The sequence below is a fragment of the Salvelinus fontinalis genome, unplaced genomic scaffold (assembly GCF_029448725.1).
Source record: "Salvelinus fontinalis isolate EN_2023a unplaced genomic scaffold, ASM2944872v1 scaffold_0004, whole genome shotgun sequence".
NCBI lineage: Eukaryota > Metazoa > Chordata > Actinopteri > Salmoniformes > Salmonidae > Salvelinus > Salvelinus fontinalis.
The window spans coordinates 99,309-122,072 of record NW_026600213.1 but is presented as its reverse complement, the minus strand read 5'-3'; the positions used below and the strand labels follow the sequence as shown (position 1 = coordinate 122,072).

At 40.8% G+C, this 22,764-nt stretch overlaps 2 protein-coding genes across 2 annotated transcripts in view; one reads left to right on the top strand and one right to left on the bottom strand.

Moving 5' to 3' along the window:
• The window catches only part of LOC129841963 (general transcription factor II-I repeat domain-containing protein 2-like), an 83,430-nt gene that overhangs the window by 37,433 nt on the left and 23,233 nt on the right, over nt 1–22,764 (bottom strand). The window lies entirely within an intron of this gene.
• The window catches only part of LOC129841964 (NACHT, LRR and PYD domains-containing protein 12-like), a 38,306-nt gene continuing 18,988 nt past the window's right edge, over nt 3,447–22,764 (top strand). The window contains exons 1-4 of the mRNA XM_055910330.1: nt 3,447–3,597; nt 9,318–9,434; nt 22,119–22,203; nt 22,333–22,555. Of these exons, the coding sequence (XP_055766305.1) occupies nt 3,473–3,597; nt 9,318–9,434; nt 22,119–22,203; nt 22,333–22,555 (550 nt within the window). The 5' untranslated portion in view covers nt 3,447–3,472. The remainder of the gene's footprint in view (nt 3,598–9,317; nt 9,435–22,118; nt 22,204–22,332; nt 22,556–22,764) is intronic.

Here is a 22,764-nt window from a genome sequence, read left to right as displayed (position 1 = left end):
ATACAGTACAGTGAATATACAGTTGATATACAGTACAGTGGCTATACAGTTGATATACATTACAGTGGATATACAGTTGATATACAGTACAGTGGCTATACAGTTGATATGCATTACAGTGGCTATACAGTTGATATACATTATAGTGGATATACAGTTGATATACAGTACAGTGGCTATACAGTTGATATACAGTACAGTGGATATACAGTTGATATACAGTACAGTGGCTATACAGTATGTTGGATATACAGTTGATAAACAGTTGATGTACAGTACAGTTGATATACAGTTGATATACAGTACATTTGATATACAGTTGATATACAGTACAGTTGATATACAGTTGATATACAGTACAGTGGCTGTACAGTTGATAAACAGTGGATGTCCACATTTACAGTATCAGTATAAATTAACAGAGAGATAATGCAGTATAGTTCAATTATTTAGTGTTCAGTTCAGAGATGCTTGATGTGGTGCAGCGTAGAGTGTATAGTCCTTTATTCTCTATGGACCAGGTGGCCAGTTGGTGAGGGCCACAGCATAGTCCTTTAGTCTCTATGGGCCAGGTGGCCAGTTGGTGAGGGCAACAGCATAGTCCTTTAGCCTCTATGGGCCAGATGGCCAGTTGGTGAGGGCCACAGCATAGTCCTTTAGTCTCTATGGTCCAGATGGCCAGTTGGTGAGGGCCACAGCATAGTCCTTTATTCTCTATGGACCAGGTGGCCAGTTGGTGAGAGCCACAGCATATTCCTTTAGTCTCTATGGGCCAGATGGCCAGTTGGTGAGGGCCACAGCATATTCCTTTAGTCTCTATGGGCCAGGTGGCCAGTTGGTGAGGGCCACAGCATATTCCTTTAGTCTCTATGGGCCAGGTGGCCAGTTGGTGAGGGCCACAGCATAGTCCTTTAGTCTCTATGGACCAGGTGGCCAGTTGGTGAGGGCCACAGCATATTCCTTTAGTCTATATGGGCCAGATTGCCAGTTGGTGAGGGCCACAGCATAGTCCTTTAGTCTCTATGGGCCAGGTGACCAGTTGGTGAGGGACACAGCATAGTCCTTTAGTCTCTATGGACCAGATGGCCAGTTGGTGAGGGCCACAGCATAGTCCTGTAGTCTCTATGGGACAGGTGGCCAGTTGGTGAGGGCCACAGCATAGTCCTTTAGTCTCTATGGACCAGGTGGCCAGTTGGTGAGGGCCACAGCATAGTCCTTTAGTCTCTATGGGCCAGATTGCCAGTTGGTGAGGGCCACAGCATAGTCCTTTAGTCTCTATGGACCAGGTGGCCAGTTGGTGAGGGCCACAGCATAGTCCTTTAGTCTCTATGGACCAGGTGGCCAGTTGGTGAGGGCCACAGCATAGTCCTTTAGTCTCTATGGACCAGATGGCCAGCTGGTGAGGGCCACAGCATAGTCCTTTAGTCTCTATGGACCAGATGGCCAGCTGGTGAGGGCCACAGCATAGTCCTTTAGTCTCTATGGACCAGGTGACCAGTTGGTGAGGGCCACAGCATAGTCCTTTAGTCTCTATGGGCCAGGTGGCCAGTTGGTGAGGGCCACAGCATGGGGAAAGGAATGTATGATCACCCTGTTGCAGGAAAACTAAAACGTGTCGTGTCTTTGAGTGTTTTTAAGCTTTGAAAATGTAACGTCTCTGGTCAGAATGAGGATCGGACCAAAGCGCAGTGTGGTAAGTGTTCATGATTTTTATTTATCAAAACATTTGAACAAAATAACAAAGTGAAAAAAGAACAGTTCTGTAAGGCAAATAAACTATACAGAAAACTACTACCCACAAAACCCAAACGAAAAAGGACAACTTACATATGATCCCCAATCAGAGACAACGATAGACAGCTGCCTCTGATTGGGAACCACACCAACATAGAAATAAAGAAACTAGAATGCCCACCCTAGTCAGACCCTGGCCTAACCAAAATAGATCATCAAAACCTCTCTATGGCCAGGGCGTGACATTAACCCCCCCCAAAGGTGCGGATTCCGGTCGCAAAACCTGCAAGACGCAAGACCGCAAGACCCCCCTCCGCCCGCAGATCCCCCGCTTTGGTGGCGGCCCTGGTGCATGGACCTTCACTGGAGGAACCTGGCCGCAGATCATTGCCGGAGGAACCAGACCACCGATCATCGCCGGAGGACCCGGACTGGGGACCGTTGCTGCAGACCCCAGACTGGGGACCGTCGCTGCAGGCCCCGAACTGGGGACTGTCGCTGGAGGCTTCGGACTGTGAAACGTCGCAGGAAGCTCTGGGATGGGAACTGTCGCCGGAAGCTCTGGGATGGGAACTGTCGCCGGAATCTCTGGACTGGGAACTGTCGCCGGAAGCTCTGGACTGGGAACTGTCGCCGGAAGCTCTGGACTGGGAACTGTCGCCGGAAGCTCTGGACTGGGAACTGTCGCCGGAAGCTCTGGACTGGGAACTGTCACCGGAAGCTCTGGACTGGGAACTGTCGCCGGAAGCTCTGGACTGGGAACTGTCGCCGGAAGCTCTGGACTGGGAACTGTCGCCGGAAGCTCTGGACTGGGAACTGTCGCCGGAAGCTCTGGCCTGTGGAGGCTGCTGCAGGCCTGATGCGTGGGACCGGTACAGGATGCACCGGGCTGTACTGTCTATAACTACCTTATCAAACGTGACTTATTATTATTATTATTATTATTATTATTATTGTTGTTGCTGTACTGTCTATAACTACCTTAACAAACAGTGACTTATTATTATTATTATTATTATTATTATTATTGTTGCTGTACTGTCTATAACTATCTTAACAAACAGTGACTTATTATTATTATTATTATTGTTGCTGTACTGTCTATAACTACCTTAACAAACAGTGACTTATTATTATTATTATTGTTGTTGTACTGTCTATAACTACCTTAACAAACAGTGACTTATTATTATTATTATTATTATTATTATTGTTGTTGCTGTACTGTCTATAACTACCTTAACAAACAGTGACTTATTATTATTATTATTATTGTTGTTGCTGTACTGTCTATAACTACCTTAACAAACAGTGACTTATTATTATTATTATTATTGTTGTTGCTGTACTGTCTATAACTACATTAACAAACAGTGACTTATTATTATTATTATTATTATTGTTGTTGCTGTACTGTCTACAACTACCTTAACAAACAGTGACTTATTGTTATTATTATTATTATTATTATTATTATTATTATTGTTGTTGTTCTGTCTATAACTACCTTAACAAAAAGTGACTTATTATTATTATTATTATTGACAGTTACCATGGAGATGTCATTTCACAACTACATATTCATGTGATTGCATTAAATCACCTGACTGTTTTGATAGGTCTGTTAGATAATGTTTCATAAGAGATAATTAGTAAATGATAACAATTGACATTCAAGAATTACTGTGTTAACCACAACCAACATGTTGGATCTCTGTTTAGGGGTCAGTTCTCTAAAATGAGTCTCTCTGGGGAGAGAGAGGAGGGACCTGCCTCTAAAAGGCGTCTCTCTGGGGAGAGAGAGGAGGGGGGCCCTGCCTCTAAAAGGCGTCTCTCTGGGGAACATGACACCAAAGCTAAGAGGTGAGAAGACAATTTTGAAATAATTATTAAGAGTTTATATCCAAAATGCATCACATTTGTTTATTAAACCTTTTCTCAATAGGGGGTGCTGTTTTCACTTTGTAAAAATGTTGTTCCCAAATTAAACTGCCTCGTACTCAATTCTTGCTCGTACAATATGCATATTATTATTACTATTGGATAGAAAACACTCTCTAGTTTCTAAAACCGTTTGAATTATATCTGTGAGTAAAACAGAACTCAAGTTGGAGCAAACTTCCTGTGAGGAAGTGAGAAATCTGAAATCAGGCAGGCTGTTCTAGGGTCAGTTTATTAATTTGCATGTCTTCTATTGGTCGACATGCACTGCATACGCCTTCCCCTAGATGTCAGCAAATAGTGAGAATTGGAATGGAGTTGCTAGGCAGATCTGAGGCCATATAAATGGTCTTGGAACGTGGGGTGCACTCTTTTCAACATTCGCCATGACGCAAGACAGACCTCAGGATGGCGTTCTGGAAAGCTCTCGTTATAGGCCTTAGATATAACCGGCTCTGATTTTATTCGATATAGGTGTTAAGAACGTCATAATGTAGTTATTTTAAACCGAGTTATATCATTTTATATCAGTATATTGCAATTTTCGGATTTTCTTAGTGCTGCGTTATAGTGAGTTGGGCACGTCTTCGCCACATGGCTAATGTTTACTGCTAATTCCAAAGTTGAAGGCGACAATCTACAACCGAGCAACGATTCTTTTGGACAAAGGACAACTTGCCCAAGATTCTGATGAAAGCTCATCAAAAAGTAAGAACTATTTATGATGTTAATTCGTTGTTCTGTTGAAAAATGTAAAACTCCTATTCCGCCATTAATTTCGGTGCGGTCTCGCTTTAACGCACGCTGTATGTCGTAGTAACGTTAATTTTAAAAATCTAACACAGCGGTTGCATTACGAACTAATGTATCTTTCATTTGCTGTCCAACCTGTATTTTTTAGTCAAGTTTATGATTAGTTAATGATTAGATTAGGTGCCTCTCCCAAGATTTCTCCCAACATTTTGTTGGCAGCTTGGCTACTATTCTCATTGTATAACCACGATTTGTGCCGCTAAATATGCACGTTTTCGAACAAAGTCTATATGTATTGTGTAATATGATGTTATAGTACTGTCATCTGAAGAAGTTTGAGAAAGTTAGTGAAAAAAAATTATATCTTTTGCTGGTTTATTCGTTATCGCTACTGTTGGCTTGAATCAATGCTGTTGTGTGGTTGGCTATTGTAGTAAGCTAATATAATGCTATATTGTGTTTTCGCTGTAAAACACTTAAAAAATCTGAAATATTGGCTGGATTCACAAGATGTTTGTCATTCATTTGCGGTACACTGTGTATTTTTCATAAATGTTTTATGATGAGTATTAGGTAATTCACGTTGGTCTCTGTAGTTATTCTAGTTGCTTTGGTGAGAGTTGTGATGGTGGCTGCAATGTAAAACTATGATCTATACCTGAAATATGCAAATGTTTCTAACAAAACATATGCTATACAATAAATATGTTATCAGACTGTCATCTGATGAAGTTGTTTCTTGGTTAGTGACTATTTATATCTTTATTTGGTCGAAATTGTGATAGCTACCTATGCAGGAAAAAAATGGTGGAGAAAAAAAGGTTGGGTCTTTTGCTATCATGGTTAGCTAATAGAAATACATATTGTGTCTTCCCTGTAAAACATTTTAAAAATCAGAAATGATGGCTGGATTCACAAGATGTGCATCTTTCATCTGGTGTCTTGGACTTGTGATTTAATGATATTTAGATGCTAGTATTTACTTGTGACGCTATGCTAGGCTGTGCTAGTCAGCTTTTTTACTGATGGGGGTGCTCCCGGATCCGGGATGAGTACCAAGTAAAAGTTAATTCCTTAGATCAGTCTCAAACCTGCCCCACCAATCCCACGGGAATTTCAAACCAGTTCAAACCATATTTGAAAAATAAAACTAATGTGTCTTGTTGTGTTCTGCCTTTCAATAATAAATATCGTAAAATAACAAAACTATAAAAGCAAAATGCTTAGACAGGTTTTGATTAACAAAATAATCAACATGCTATTTAGTACTATGATCGATTTTACTAACATAATATTATTACTAAAATAGTTTCTAAAAGTGTTCTAGGCTACCCTACCCTAGAATTAGGTTTAAGGCTAAAATAGGTAATACGTAGGGTTTCTGTATAGCACTTTGTGACATCCAGACGAGCTTCAATGCCATACAACTCTCCTTCTGTGGCCTTCAATTGCTCTTAAATTCAAGTAAAACTAAATGCATGCTCTTCAACCGATCGCTGCCCTCACCTTCTCGCCCGTCCAGCATCACTACTCTGGACGGCTCTGACTTAGAATACGTGGACAACTACAAATACCTAGGTGTCTGGTTAGACTGTAAACTCTCCTTCCAGACTCACATTAACTTCTTATGGCTGCAGGGGCAGTATTGAGCAGCTTGGACTGTAGTATATTATATACTATTTTCTAGCTCCGAGTCTCTACTTTTATCTTATGTGAAATACACAATTTCAAATTTTGCGACATAAGACCGTCACATTTGACTGTATAAAAAGACAGGCAGATATATATTATTACTGTGTAAAACCTAGCAGTACTACTGATTTCTCTGAGAGTGAGGCAGATATATATTATTCCTGTGTAAAACCTAGCAGTACTACTGATTTCTCTGAGAGTGAGGCAGATATATATTATTACTGTGTAAAACCTAGCAGTACTACTGATTTCTCTGAGAGTGAGGCAGATATATATTATTACTGTGTAAAACCTAGCAGTACTACTGATTTCTCTGAGAGTGAGGCAGATATATAGTATTACTGTGTAAAACCTAGCAGTACTACTGATTTCTCTGAGAGTGAGGCAGATATATATTATTACTGTGTAAAACCTAGCAGTACTACTGATTTCACTGAGAGTGAGGCAGATATATAGTATTACTGTGTAAAACCTAGCAGTACTACTGATTTCTCTGAGAGTGAGGCAGATATATATTATTACTGTGTAAAACCTAGCAGTACTACTGATTTCTCTGAGAGCGAGGCAGATATATATTATTACTGTATAAAACCTAGCAGTACTACTGATTTCTCTGAGAGCGGGGCAGATATATATTATTACTGTGTAAAACCTAGCAGTACTACTGATTTCTCTGAGAGTGAGGCAGATATATATTATTACTGTGTAAAACCTAGCAGTACTACTGATTTCTCTGAGAGTGGGGCAGATATATATTATTACTGTGTAAAACCTAGCAGTACTACTGATTTCTCTAAGAGTGAGGCAGATATATATTATTACTGTGTAAAACCTAGCAGTACTACTGATTTCTCTGAGAGTGGGGCAGATATATATTATTACTGTGTAAAACCTAGCAGTACTACTGATTTCTCTGAGAGCGAGGCAGATATATATTATTACTGTATAAAACCTAGCAGTACTACTGATTTCTCTGAGAGCGAGGCAGATATATATTATTACTGTATAAAACCTAGCAGTACTACTGATTTCTCTGAGAGTGAGGCAGATATATATTATTACTGTGTAAAACCTAGCAGTACTACTGATTTCTCTGAGAGTGAGGCAGATATATAGCATTTACCAAATACCCATGTCTATTCGTCTCTCTGAAATGAAACCATCAAGTCATAGATTTTAAACAAATACATGTCTGTCATTGAACAAACCCATCCAATGATTTGATAGTGAACAAACACAAAAGTCTCTTTCATAATTTCTTTAAGAAACAACAGCAAATTTAACTTCTTTGGGCTACAAGCCCAAAGTCGGGCACAATATGACAACAGCCACTTCAAGTGCAGGGCGCGAAATTCAAAATATATTTTTTAGAAAAATTTAACTTTCACACATTAACAAGTCCAATTCAGCAAATGAAAGATAAACATCTTGTGAATCCAGCCAACATGTCCGATTTTTAAAATGTTTTACAGCGAAAACACCACGTATATTTATGTTCTCTCACCACCAAATACAAAAAAGCACAGACATTTTTCACAGCACAGGTGGCTTGCACAAAACCAACCAAACTAACCAAGAACCAACCAAACTAACCAAGAAACAACTTCATCAGATGACAGTCTTATAACATGTTATACAATAAATCTATGTTTTGTTCGAAAAATGTGCATATTTGAGGTATAAATCATAGTTTTACATTGCAGCTACAATCGGAAATAGCACCGAAGCAGCTAGAACAATTACAGAGACCAAATTGAAATACCTAATTACTCATCATAAAACATTTATGAAAAATACATGGTGTACAGCAAATGAAAGACAAACATCTTGTGAATCCAGCCAATATTTCCGATTCTTTAAGTGTTTTACAGCGAAAACACAATATAGCATTATATTAGCTTACCACAATAGCCAAAAACACAACCCATTTTTCAGCAGCAAAAGTTAGCGATCGCAAAAAAACAGCAAAAGATATATAATCTTTCACTAACCTTGACAAGCTTCATCAGATGACAGTCTAGGTTATACAATACACTTATGTTTTGTTCGAAAATGTGCATATTTAGAGCTGAAATCCGTGGTTATACATTGTGAAAACTTAGCATCTTTTTTCCAGAATGTCCGGATATATTTCTGACACTCACCTATTCTGACCAAATAACTAATCATAAACGTTCCTAAAAAATACTTGTTGTACAGCAAATGATAGATACAGTAGTTCTTAATGAAATCGCCGTGTTAGAATTCTAAAAATAACTTCATTACGACATACAGCTTACGTTATAGCGACACAGCGCCAAAACTCAAGGCGGAAAACACAACAACACATTTTCGACAGAAATAGGAAATAACATCATAAATGGGTCCTACTTTTGTTGAGCTTCCATCAGAATCTTGTACAAGTGGTCCTTTGTCCAGAACAATCGTTGTTTGGATTTAGAATGTCCTTTTTCCCTCTCGAATGAGCAAGCAAAACTAGCCAAGTGGCGCTAAGCTCTCCTTCGTCATCAAACGCAGAGAACGGAACACGCCAAAACTCCCGAATAAATTTCAATAATCTGATTAAACTATATTGAAAAAACATACTTTACGATGATATTGTCACATTTATCAAATAAAATCAAAGCCGGAGATATTAGCCGTCTATAACAAAAGCTTTTCAGAAGCCAATGCGGAAGTGCTTTCCGCGTCTTCCTGAGCAAAGGAAATTGGGGTCCTGTCATTCCAAGCTCTCTCTTTTGACCATAGAAAGAGCTAGAGACCCCATTTCACCTCTCACAGCCTATTGACATCTAGTGGAAGGCGTATGAAGTGCATGTATACTAATAGATTTCGAGCAAACGATTAGGGAGGCCCTGGAACAGAGCCTCGATTTCAGATTTTTCACTTTCTGACAGGAAGTTTGCTGCAAAATGAGTTCTGTTTTACTCACAGATATAATTCAAACGGTTTTAGAAACTTGAGAGTGTTTTCTATCCAATAGTAATAATAATATGCATATTGTACGAGCAAGAATTGAGTACGAGGCCGTTTCAATGGGAACCTTTTATCCAAGCTACTCAATACTGCGCCTGCAGCCATAAGTTTTAAGGACATTTCTGAAAAGTGATGTATAGCGTTTTGGAACTCTTCTTATGTTGCCCCATCTGAGCTCAGAGTAGATGAGAGATGTAATGTTTGTCTCTGTTGTGTTGAAGCCCAATCAAGAAGGAGAGACCAGCCTCCCCTGTTCCCAGCTGTGTGTCCATGAAGAGTGACTGGTCTATGGGTCAACCTATACACTTTAGAGAGGGAGACATTTCTACTGAACAAAGGTAAGAAGAACTCATTTGTCATGGTCAGTGAGTTAAACAACACTGTCTCTAGTCATTTCTCCTCTCCAATTTTCCCATTTATTTTTGTTGTTTTCATAACCCATAGGCTAATCCTTTTGTCCATTTTCATAGTCCTAAAACAATATTAAACAAACACAACATTCCCTCCGTGTGTGAGTGTGTGTGTGTGTGTGTGTGTGTGTGTGTGTGTGTGTGTGTGTGTGTGTGTGTGTGTGTGTGTGTGTGTGTGTGTGTGTGTGTGTGTGTGTGTGTGTGTGTGTGTGTGTGTGTGTGTGTGTGTGTGTGTGTGTGTGTGTGTGTGTGTGTGTGTGTGTGTGTGTGTGTGTGTGTGTGTGTGTGTGTGTGTGTGTGTGCACTCCCTGGATGAGGACATGTAATCTCTATCCTGATTGCCTAGTCACTTTTACCCCTACCTACATGTACATATTACCACAATTGCCTCAACTACCTGGTACCCCTGCAAATTGACTCAGTACTGGTACTCCTTATAGTCTCATTATTACCTCAACTACCTGGTACCCCTGCAAATTGACTCATTACTGGTACTCCTTATAGTCTCATTATTACCTCAACTACCTGGTACCCTGCACATTGACTCAGTACTGGTAATCCTTATAGTCTCATTATTACCTCAACTACCTGGTACCCCTGCACATTGACTCAGTACTGGTACTCCTTATAGTCTCATTATTACCTCAACTACCTGGTACCCCTGCACATTGACTCAGTACTGGTACTCCTTATAGTCTCATTATTACCTCAACTACCTGGGACCCCTGCACATTGACTCTGTACTGGTACTCCTTATAGTCTCATTATTACCTCAACTACCTGGTACCCTGCACATTGACTCAGTACTGGTACTCCTTATAGTCTCATTATTACCTCAACTACCTGGTACCCTGCACATTGACTCAGTACTGGTACTCCTTATAGATTCATTATTACCTCAACTACCTGGTACCCCTACACATTGACTCAGTACTGGTACTCCTTATAGTCTCATTATTACCTCAACTACCTGGTACCCCTGCACATTTACTCAGTACTGGTACTCCTTATAGCCTCATTATTACCTCAACTACCTGGTACCCCTGCACATTGACTCAGTACTGGTACTCCTTATAGTCTCATTATTACCTCAACTACCTGGTACCCTGCACATTGACTCAGTACTGGTACTCCTTATAGTCTCATTAGTACCTCAACTACCAAGTACCCCTGCACAATGACTCAGTACTGGTACTCCTTATAGTCTCATTATTACCTCAACTACCTGGTACCAATGCACATTGACTCAGTACTGGTACTCCTTATAGTCTCATTATTACCTCAACTACCTGGAACCCTGCACATTGACTCAGTACTGGTACTCCTTATAGTCTCATTATTACCTCAACTACCTGGTACCCCTGCACATTGACTCAGTACTGGTACTCCTTATAGTCTCATTATTTCCTCAACTACCTGGTACCCTGCACATTGACTCAGTACTGGTACTCCTTATAGTCTCATTATTACCTCAACTACCTGGTACCCCTGCACATTGACTCAGTACTGGTACTCCTTATAGTCTCATTATTACCTCAACTACCAAGTACCCCTGCACAATGACTCAGTACTGGTACTCCTTATAGCCTCATTATTACCTCAACTACCTGGTACCCCTGTACATTGACTCAGTACTGGTACTCATTATTACCTCAACTACCCGGTACCCCTGCCCATTGATTCAGTACTGGTACTCCTTATAGTCTCATTATTACCTCAACTACCTGGTACCCCTGCACATTGACTCAGTACTGGTACTCCTTATAGTCTCATTATTACCTCAACTACCTGGTACCCCTGCACATTGACTCAGTACTGGTACTCCTTATAGTCTCATTATTACCTCAACTACCTGGTACCCTGCACATTGACTCAGTACTGGTACTCCTTATAGATTCATTATTACCTCAACTACCTGGTACCCCTGCACATTGACTCAGTACTGGTACTCCTTATAGTCTCATTATTACCTCAACTACCTGGTACCCCTGCACATTGACTCAGTACTGGTACTCCTTATAGCCTCATTATTACCTCAACTACCTGGTACCCCTGCACATTGACTCAGTACTGGTACTCCTTATAGTCTCATTATTACCTCAACTACCTGGTACCCCTGCACATTGACTCAGTACTGGTACTCCTTATAGTCTCATTATTACCTCAACTACCAAGTACCCCTGCACAATGACTCAGTACTGGTACTCCTTATAGTCTCATTATTACCTCAACTACCTGGTACCCATGCACATTGACTCAGTACTGGTACTCCTTATAGTCTCATTATTACCTCAACTACCTGGAACCCTGCACATTGACTCAGTACTGGTACTCCTTATAGTCTCATTATTACCTCAACTACCTGGTACCCCTGCACATTGACTCAGTACTGGTACTCCTTATAGTCTCATTATTTCCTCAACTACCTGGTACCCTGCACATTGACTCAGTACTGGTACTCCTTATAGTCTCATTATTACCTCAACTACCTGGTACCCCTGCACATTGACTCAGTACTGGTACTCCTTATAGTCTCATTATTACCTCAACTACCTGGTACCCCTGCACAATGACTCAGTACTGGTACTCCTTATAGCCTCATTATTACCTCAACTACCTGGTACCCCTGCACATTGACTCAGTACTGGTACTCATTATTACCTCAACTACCCGGTACCCCTGCCCATTGACTCAGTACTGGTACTCCTTATAGTCTCATTATTACCTCAACTACCTGGTACCCCTGCACATTCACTCAGTACTGGTACTCCTTATAGTCTCATTATTACCTCAACTACCTGGTACCCCTGCACATTGACTTAGTACTGGTACTCCTTATAGTCTCATTATTACCTCAACAACCTGGTACCCCTGCACATTCACTCAGTACTGGTACTCCTTATAGCCTCATTATTACCTCAACTACCTGGTACCCTGCACATTGACTCAGTACTGGTACTCCTTATAGTCTCATTATTACCTCAACTACCTGGTACCCCTGCACATTGACTCAGTACTGGTACTGCTTATAGCCTCATTATTACCTCAACTACCTGGTACCCTGCACATTGACTCAGTACTGGTACTCCTTATTGTCTCATTATAACCTCAACTACCTGGTACCCCTGCACATTGACTCAGTACTGGTACTCCTTATAGTCTCATTATAACCTCAACTACCTGGTACCCCTGCACATTGACTCAGTACTGGTACTCCTTATAGTCTCATTATTACCTCAACTACCTGGTACCCCTGCACATTGACTCAGTACTGGTACTCCTTATAGTCTCATTATTACCTCAACTACCAAGTACCCTTGCACAATGACTCAGTACTGGTACTCCTTATAGTCTCATTATTACCTCAACTACCTGGTACCCATGCACATTGACTCAGTACTGGTACTCCTTATAGTCTCATTATTACCTCAACTACCTGGTACCCCTGCACATTGACTCAGTACTGGAACTCCTTATAGTCTCATTATTACCTCAACTACCTGGTACCCCTGCACATTGACTCAGTACTGGTACTCCTTATAGTCTCATTATTACCTCAACTACCTGGTACCCTGCACATTGACTCAGTACTGGTTCTCCTTATAGTCTCATTATTACCCTAACTACCTGGTACCCTGCACATTGACTCAGTACTGGTACTCCTTATAGCCTCATTATTACCTCAACTACCTGGTACCCCTGCACATTGACTCAGTACTGGTACTCCTTATAGCCTCATTATTACCTCAACTACCTGGTACCCTGCACATTGACTCAGTACTGGTACTCCTTATAGTCTCATTATTACATCAACTACCTGGTACCCTGCACATTGACTCAGTACTGGTTCTCCTTATAGCCTCATTATTACCTCAACTACCTGGTACCCCTGCACATTGACTCAGTACTGGTTCTCCTTATAGTCTTATTATTACCTCAACTACCTGGTACCCCTGCACATTCACTCAGTACTGGTACTCCTTATAGTCTCATTATTACCTCAACTACCTGGTACCCCTGCACATTGACTTAGTACTGGTACTCCTTATAGTCTCATTATTACCTCAACTACCTGGTACCCCTGCACATTCACTCAGTACTGGTACTCCTTATAGCCTCATTATTACCTCAACTACCTGGTACCCTGCACATTGACTCAGTACTGGTACTCCTTATAGCCTCATTATTACCTCAACTACCTGGTACCCTGCACATTGACTCAGTACTGGTACTCCTTATTGTCTCATTATAACCTCAACTACCTGGTACCCCTGCACATTGACTCAGTACTGGTACTCCTTATAGTCTCATTATAACCTCAACTACCTGGTACCCCTGCACATTGACTCAGTACTGGTACTCCATATAGTCTCATTATTACCTCAACTACCTGGTACCCCTGCACATTGACTCAGTACTGGTACTCCTTATAGTCTCATTATTACCTCAACTACCAAGTACCCTTGCACAATGACTCAGTACTGGTACTCCTTATAGTCTCATTATTACCTCAACTACCTGGTACCCATGCACATTGACTCAGTACTGGTACTCCTTATAGCCTCATTATTAACTCAACTACCTGGTACCCCTGCACATTGACTCAGTACTGGTACTCCTTATAGCCTCATTATTACCTCAACTACCTGGTACCCTGCACATTTACTCAGTACTGGTACTCCTTATAGTCTCATTATTACATCAACTACCTGGTACCCTGCACATTGACTCAGTACTGGTTCTCCTTATAGCCTCATTATTACCTCAACTACCTGGTACCCCTGCACATTGACTCAGTACTGGTACTCCTTATAGCCTCATTATTACCTCAACTACCTGGTACCCCTGCACATTGACTCAGTACTGGTACTCCTTATAGTCTCATTATTACCTCAACTACCTGGTACCCCTGCACATTGACTCAGTACTGGTTCTCCTTATAGCCTCATTATTACCTCAACTACCTGGTACCCCTGCACATTGACTCAGTACTGGTACTCCTTATAGTCTCATTATTACCTCAACTACCTTGTACCCCTGCACATTGACTCAGTACTGGTACTCCTTATAGCCTCATTATTACCTCAACTACCTGGTACCCCTGCACAATGACTCAGTACTGGTACTCCTTATAGCCTCATTATTACCTCAACTACCTGGTACCCTGCACATTGACTCAGTAGTGGTACTCCTTATAGTCTCATTATTACCTCAACTACCTGGTACCCCTGCACATTGACTCAGTACTGGTACTGCTTATAGCCTCATTATTACCTCAACTACCTGGTACCCTGCACATTGACTCAGTACTGGTTCTCCTTATAGCCTCATTATTACCTCAACTAGCTGGTACCCCTGCACATTGACTCAGTACTGGTACTCCTTATAGCCTCATTATTACCTCAACTACCTGGTACCCCTGCACAATGACTCAGTACTGGTACTCCTTATAGCCTCATTATTACCTCAACTACCTGGTACCCTGCACATTGACTCAGTAGTGGTACTCCTTATAGCCTCATTATTACCTCAACTACCTGGTACCCCTGCACAATGACTCAGTACTGGTACTCCTTATAGCCTCATTATTACCTCAACTACCTGGTACCCTGCACATTGACTCAGTAGTGGTACTCCTTATAGTCTCATTATTACCTCAACTACCTGGTACCCCTGCACATTGACTCAGTACTGGTACTGCTTATAGCCTCATTATTACCTCAACTACCTGGTACCCTGCACATTGACTCAGTACTGGTTCTCCTTATAGCCTCATTATTACCTCAACTAGCTGGTACCCCTGCACATTGACTCAGTACTGGTACTCCTTATAGCCTCATTATTACCTCAACTACCTGGTACCCCTGCACAATGACTCAGTACTGGTACTCCTTATAGTCTCAGTATTACCTCAACTACCTGGTACCCCTGCACATTGACTCAGTACTGGTTCTCCTTATAGTCTCATTATTACCTGAACTACCTGGTACCCCTGCACATTGACTCAGTACTGGTACTCCTTATAGTCTCATTATTACCTCATCTACCTGGTAACCCTGCACATTGACTCAGTACTGGTACTCCTTATTGTCTCATTATTACCTCAACTACCTGGTACCCCTGCACATTGACTCAGTACTGGTACTCCTTATAGTCTCAGTATTACCTCAACTACCTGGTACCCCTGCACATTGACTCAGTACTGGTTCTCCTTATAGTCTCATTATTACCTCAACTACCTGGTACCCCTGCACATTGACTCAGTACTGGTACTCCTTATAGTCTCATTATTACCTCAACTACCTGGTACCCCTGCACATTGATTCAGTACTGGTACTCCTTATAGTCTCATTATTACCTCAACTACCTGGTACCCTGCACATTGACTCAGTACTGGTACTCCTTATAGTCTCATTATTACCTCAACTACCTGGTACCCCTGCACATTGACTCAGTACTGGTACTCCGTATAGTCTCATTATTACCTCAACTACCTGGTACCCCTGCACATTGACTCAGTACTGGTACTCCTTATAGTCTCATTATTACCTCAACTACCTGGTACCCTGCACATTGACTCAGTACTGGTACTCCTTATAGTCTCATTATTACCTCAACTACCTGGTACCCTGCACATTGACTCAGTACTGGTTCTCCTTACAGCCTCATTATTGTTATTTTATTGTGTTACTGTTTCCTTTTTTTATTTACAAGGTACAAGGACAAGGTAGCACGTCCGGTGAACAGGTCAGAGATCCAAAGTCACAGGCAGACCAGCGGAAACTGGATCAGCAGCACTACAAGGTATCATGTCTGGTGGATCATATATCAGTACTGATAGGATGGAAAGAAAGGGAGCGCTGCTCTCAGATCAGTTTTCTCCATTCAAATCTTTCCTTAATTAAAAGCATTGTTTGACTCGTTTTGACGAACTTTACCGGTATTATTAGGATGTATTGGTCTGCATGTTTTGACGAACTTTACCGGTACTATTACGATGTATTGGTCTGCATGTTTTGACGAACTTTACCGGTACTATTAGGATGTATTGGTCTGCATGTTTTGACGAACTTTACCGGTACTATTAGGATGTATTGGTCTGCATGTTTCGACGAACTTTACCGGTACTATTAGGATGTATTGGTCTGCATGTTTCGACGAACTTTACCGGTACTATTAGGATGTATTGGTCTGCATGTTTCGACAAACTTTACCGGTACAATTAGGATGTATTGGTCTGCATGTTTTGACGAACTTTACCGGTACTATTAGGATGTATTGGTCTGCATGTTTTGACGAACTTTACCGGTACAATTAGGATGTATTGGTCTGCATGTTTTGACGAACTTTACCGGTACTATTAGGATGTATTGGTCTGCATGTTTTGACAAACTTTACCGGTACAATTAGGATGTATTGGTCTGCATGTTTTGACAAACTTTACCGGTACTATTAGGATGTATTGGTCTGCATGTTTTGACGAACTTTACCGGTACTGTTAGGATGTATTGGTCTGCATGTTTTGAACGCCATTGAGCGAGTGGATTACTGAACAGAACGCGCCAACAAAACTTTCTCGAACAAAACAACCATTTATTGTGTTCCTGGCACCCCTTGGATTGCCAACAGAGGAAGATCTTCAAAGGAAAGTAATTTATTTTATTGCTATTTTTGAGGTTTAGGACGCTTGTGCAGGTTATGAATTTATGCTAATGCAGAAAGTTATGTGAGGCGCTGTCCTCAGACGATCAAATGCTTTTGCCGTAAAGCCTATTGTAAATCGGACTAAGCGGTTCGATTACCAAGATTCTAAGTTAAAGAATCATGTATGACAGTTGTATTTTCATGAATGTTTAATATTAAGATTTTAATATTTTGAATTTGGCACTCTGCAATTTCACCGGATGTTGTCGAGGTGGGACGCTAGCGCCCACCTAGCCTTAAGATAAATCCTTAGGTTCTCAAATATCTATATAATCGATAATGTTTCAACCGGACAACAACGTATTCAATAGAAAGGAAAAAGAACGGAGAACGTGCACAAGGTCATGCACGTAAACCTCTAGTGACACTGAAAATGTCCACTTCCTAAAACGTATTATTAAACAAGCCTGAAACCATGTATGAAGACTGTTGACATCTAGTGGAAGCCGTAAGAACTGCAATCTGGGCGCTAAATCCCACTTTATTCAATAGCAAGTCAATGGAAAACAATGACACATCAACAAAATCCTATTTCCTGGATGGATTTTCCTCGGGTTTTCGCCTGCCATATCAGTTCTGTTAAACTCACAGACATTATTTTAACAATTTTATCTACCAATTATATGCATATCCTAGCTTCTGGGCCTGAGTAACATGCAGTTCACTTTGGGCACGCCAGACTCTCCAAAATTCAGGATACTTCCCCCTAGCTTTATGAAGTTAACATTATAATTATTTCACAATACTGATGACGGATCAGCACCTAGAGAAATATTATCACCTATGGCTGCAAATATTGAAGAGTCTTATTCTAATGCTTACCCAATAAAAATGCCCTAAATCACGTTAGGCTACACATCATAAAATATATTGAGACAAATTACAGACAGTAGCCTACAAGTAGCAAAACATAACTCAATTGATTGATTGAACATAAAACGTGGCTCACATCAACACCATTATCCCATAAACTCAGATCCACTCCAATTGTCACACCACCCTAACAGATCCACAGATGATGCAATCTATATTGGACTCCACACTGCCCTTTCCCACCTGGACAAAAGGAACACCTATGTGAGAATGCTATTCACTGACTACAGCTCAGCAATCAACACCATAGTGCCCTCAAAGCTCATCAATAAGCTAAGGACCCTGGGACTAAACACCTCCCTCTGCAACTGGATCCTAGAATTCCTGACAGGCCGCTCCCAGGTGGTAAGGGTAGGTAACAACACATCCGCCACGCTGATCCTCAACACAGGGGGCCCTCAGGGGTGCGTGCTCAGCCCCCTCCTGTACTCCCTGTTCACTCATGACTGCATGGCCAGGCACGACTCCAACACCATCATTAAGTTTGACGATGACACAACAGTAGTAGGGCTGATCACCGACAACGACGAGACAGCCTATAGGGAGGAGGTACGAGACCTGGTCGGGTGTTGGCAGAATAACAACCTATCCCTCAACATATTCAAGACTAAGGAAGTCATTGTGGACTACAGGAAAAAGAGGACCGAGCACTCCTCCATTCTCATCGACGGGGCTGAAGTGGAGCAGGTTGAGAGATTCAAGTTCTTTGGCATCCACATCACCAATAAACTAACATGGTCCAAGCACACCAAGACAGTCGGGAAGAGGGAACGACAAAACCTATTCCCCCTCAGGAGACTGAAAAGATTTGGCATGGGTCCTCAGATCCTCAAAAGGTCCTACAGCTGCACCATCGAGAGCATCCTGGCTGGTTGCATCACTGCCTGGTATGGCAACTGTTCGGCCTCCGACCGCAAGGCACTACAGAGGGTAGTGTGAATTGCCCAGTGCATCACTGGGGCCAAGCTTCCTGCCATCCAGGACCTCTATACCAGGCGATGTCAGAGGAAGGCCCTAAAAATTGTCAAAGACTCCAGCCACCCTAGTCATAGACTGTTCTCTCTGCTACCACACGGCTAACGCTACCGGAGCGCCATGTCTAGGTCCAAGAGGCTTCTAAACAGCTTCTACCCCCAAGCCATAAGACTCCTGAACTTCTAATCAAATGGCTACCCAGACTATTTGCATTGACCCCCCCCCCCCCTTTTACACCACTGATACTCTCTGTTGTTCTCATCTATGCATAGTCACTTTAATAACTCTACCTACATGTACATACTACCTCAACTAACCGGTGCCCCCACACATTGACTCTGTACCAGTACCCCCCTGTATATAGTCTCGCTATTGTTATTTTACTGCTGCTCTTCAATTACTTGTTACTTTTATTTCTTATTCTTATTCGTATTTTTTTACTTACCTGCATTGTTTCTTAGGGGCTCGTAAGTAAGCATTTCACTGTAAGGTCTAAACCTGTTGTATTCGGTGCATGTGACTAATACAATTTTATTTATTTGATTTGAATTATTGTTTAATATAATGGAATATATATTTTTTGGACCAATTCTGATGGTTGTTACAAGCAGAATTTTGACAATATTACCGTTATATCAACTCACTCTTCAAACCCGTTTAAAACTTCTTATGGGTAGGTGAGACGGTACCTTGCCACATGGCCAACATCCGGTGAAATAGCAGAGCACCAAATACAAAATACAGAAATACACATAAAACATTCATAAATTATACAAGTGTTATACATCGGCTTAAAGATAAACTTCTTGTTATTCCAATCGCTGTGTCAGATTTCAAAAAGGCTTTACGGCGAAAGCATACCATGCGATTATCTGACGACAGCGCCCCGCTTACAAAAGCATACACACATTTTCAAGCCAAGTAAAGGAGTCATGAAAGTCAGAAATAGCAATGTAATTAATCGCTTACCCTTGATGAGCTTCATCTGGTTGTTGTCACAAGAGTAATAAATAACAACACAATAAATGTTCGTTTTGTTCGATAAAGTTCCTCTTTTTGTCCTAAAAACTCTGTTTTGTTGGCGAGTTTTGTTCAGTAATCCACTGTCAATGGCGGTCACAACATTCAGACGAATACATCCAAATAGTAAACGGGTAAAGTTCGTCGAAACATGTCAAACAATGTTTATAATTGTGTGAAAGTGTGTGTGAACAAAGTGCTATACAGAAACTCTAACCCTACGTATAACCTATTTTAGCCTAACCCCTAACCCTAGGATAGGGTAGCCTAGAACACTTTTAGAAACTATTTTAGTAATAATATTATGTTAGTAAATACCATTACAGTACTACATCGCATTTAGATTATTTTGTTAATCAAAACCTGTCTAAGCATTTTGCTTTTATTGTTTTGTTATTTTATTATATTTATTATTGGAAGGCAGAACATTTGACAAACAAGACACATTAGTTTTATTTTTCAAATGTGGTTTGAACTCGGTGACCAAGTAACCTCTATGTGAAAGTCCAGAAATTGGCGTGGGATAGGTGGGGCAGGTTTGAGACTGATCTAAGGAATTAATGAGAAAAATACACTTTATTTCTCAGCTGCCTCACCAATGTCTGTATGTGAATTAATAATTTTTAATTACTAAATATTTCCAATACATGGAAGCATAAGACCATGAAGCATCAGTTATAGGCTACAAGCAGCAATATGATTGACATAAAATAGCATGCAAACAGAGACTATATGTCCCATGATTTTCTAAAATGGTCACTCATTACTTTAGTTAGCTATATATCTCGTATTAGGGCTGTGTTGCTTTTGGGAGAGCAAAATAATAGTGATTATAGCAGGTATTGAACCCCGGGTAAATAATCACTAGTCAGAACCTCAACCTCAGTAAACATTCATTATAAAAAACATCTTAATATCTGATACTGGGAGTAAACAACCTCGGAATAGAAAAGACAAGAGTGCGTCTTCCAGCCCACCAATAAATTACATGATTCAACCCTCCCGGTTAGTACATTTACCTCAACATGCCCTTCACTTTCAGATAAAAACAGGTAATAATAAACATGAATCATCATTATATTACTACACAGTAATCTGTTAAAGGCTTTTTCAGTTCTTCCTCTTGCGTTAGCAGTGTGGAAAGGGACAGAAAGAAGCCATACAGGAGTTTTCCTGTGAGGGGGAGTGGTAGTGTATCCAAGGAGAAAACTAAACTAATCTTATGAAATGTCATTTGTGGTCTTATGCTGCCATCTATTGGAATTATATAGCAACTGCAGTGGTACTGAATAATGTTTAATTCCTTACTAAAGTAGTATATATATATACAATATACAATCTTCTAGATAATTGTATCACTTACAACCATAAAATAACCACTTATAGCATAACAAACAATTAAACTGACATAAACCAAAAACACTATATATTTAGTTTATTACCAAATTGAGCCGGTCGGTCACATTTGAGAGTGAGGGAGATACACAGCATTTTGCAAAAAAAACATGATTTGCGTCTCTCTGAAATGAAACCATCTGATAGATTTTAAACAAATCACTGTCTGTGAGAGATGTAATGTTTGTCTCTGTTGTGTTGAAGTCCAATCAATCAGGAGAGACCAGCCTCCCCTGTTCCCAGCTGTGTGTCCATGAAGAGTGACCAGTCTATGGATCAACCTATAACGTTTAGAGAGGGAGACTTTTCTACTGAACAAAGGTAAGAAGAACTCATGGGTCATGGTCAGTGAGTTAAACAACACTGTCTCTAGTCATTTCTCCTCTCCCATTTTCCCATTTATTTTGTTGTTTTCATAATCCATAAGCTAATCATTTTGTCCATTTTCATAGTCCTAAAACAATATTAAACAAACACAACATTCCCTCCCTGTGTGTGTGTGTGTGTGTGTGTGTGTGTGTGTGTGTGTGTGTGTGTGTGTGTGTGTGTGTGTGTGTGTGTGTGTGTGTGTGTGTGTGTGTGCGTGTGCGTGTGCGTGTGTGTACTCCCTAGATGAGGAGATGTAATCTCATGTTTTGTCCACAGAAACCAACAGGAGAGATCAGAGTCAGAGATTCTCAGTGGTCAGTCTTCCCAGAGTCATCAAACAGACCTGGCCTCCATATTCAGTGTATGTGGTCCTGTTATGTACATTTGTTTTTGTTTACCTCAAGTAAAGTTGATCTGTCAATCATTCATTAATGTGATAATGAGAAAGCATTTAGTCTCTTGCTTAATATATTTACTTGATTTATTTCAGTTGCTTGAAGAGAAAATTATGACATTTGTGAAGAACGAGCTGAAGATGTTCAAGAGGATTCTTAGTCCAGAACTCCCAGAAGGCTTTGAGAGTCAGAAGCAGGAAGTGGTGGATGCTGAAGATGAGAAGCAGGAGAGCAGTGCCAGAGAGGGGGCTCTGAAGATCACACTGCACATCCTGAGGAAAATGAACCAGAAGGACCTTGCTGACACACTGGAGAAATGTAAGATCTGTCTGCCTCATGTTGAATGCTGTTTTATAACATTTAAAAGCTGTAGCTAAAGTACAGCTAAAGTAGCTGTGTAACTCAATGATATTGTAGCAGCCTTAACACAACACCTAGTGACCTCATCAAGTAGCAGCAGGGATGTGTTGTGGTGATTAATTTAGAGAGAGAGAGACAACATTAATAATACCATCAATAATACCAAT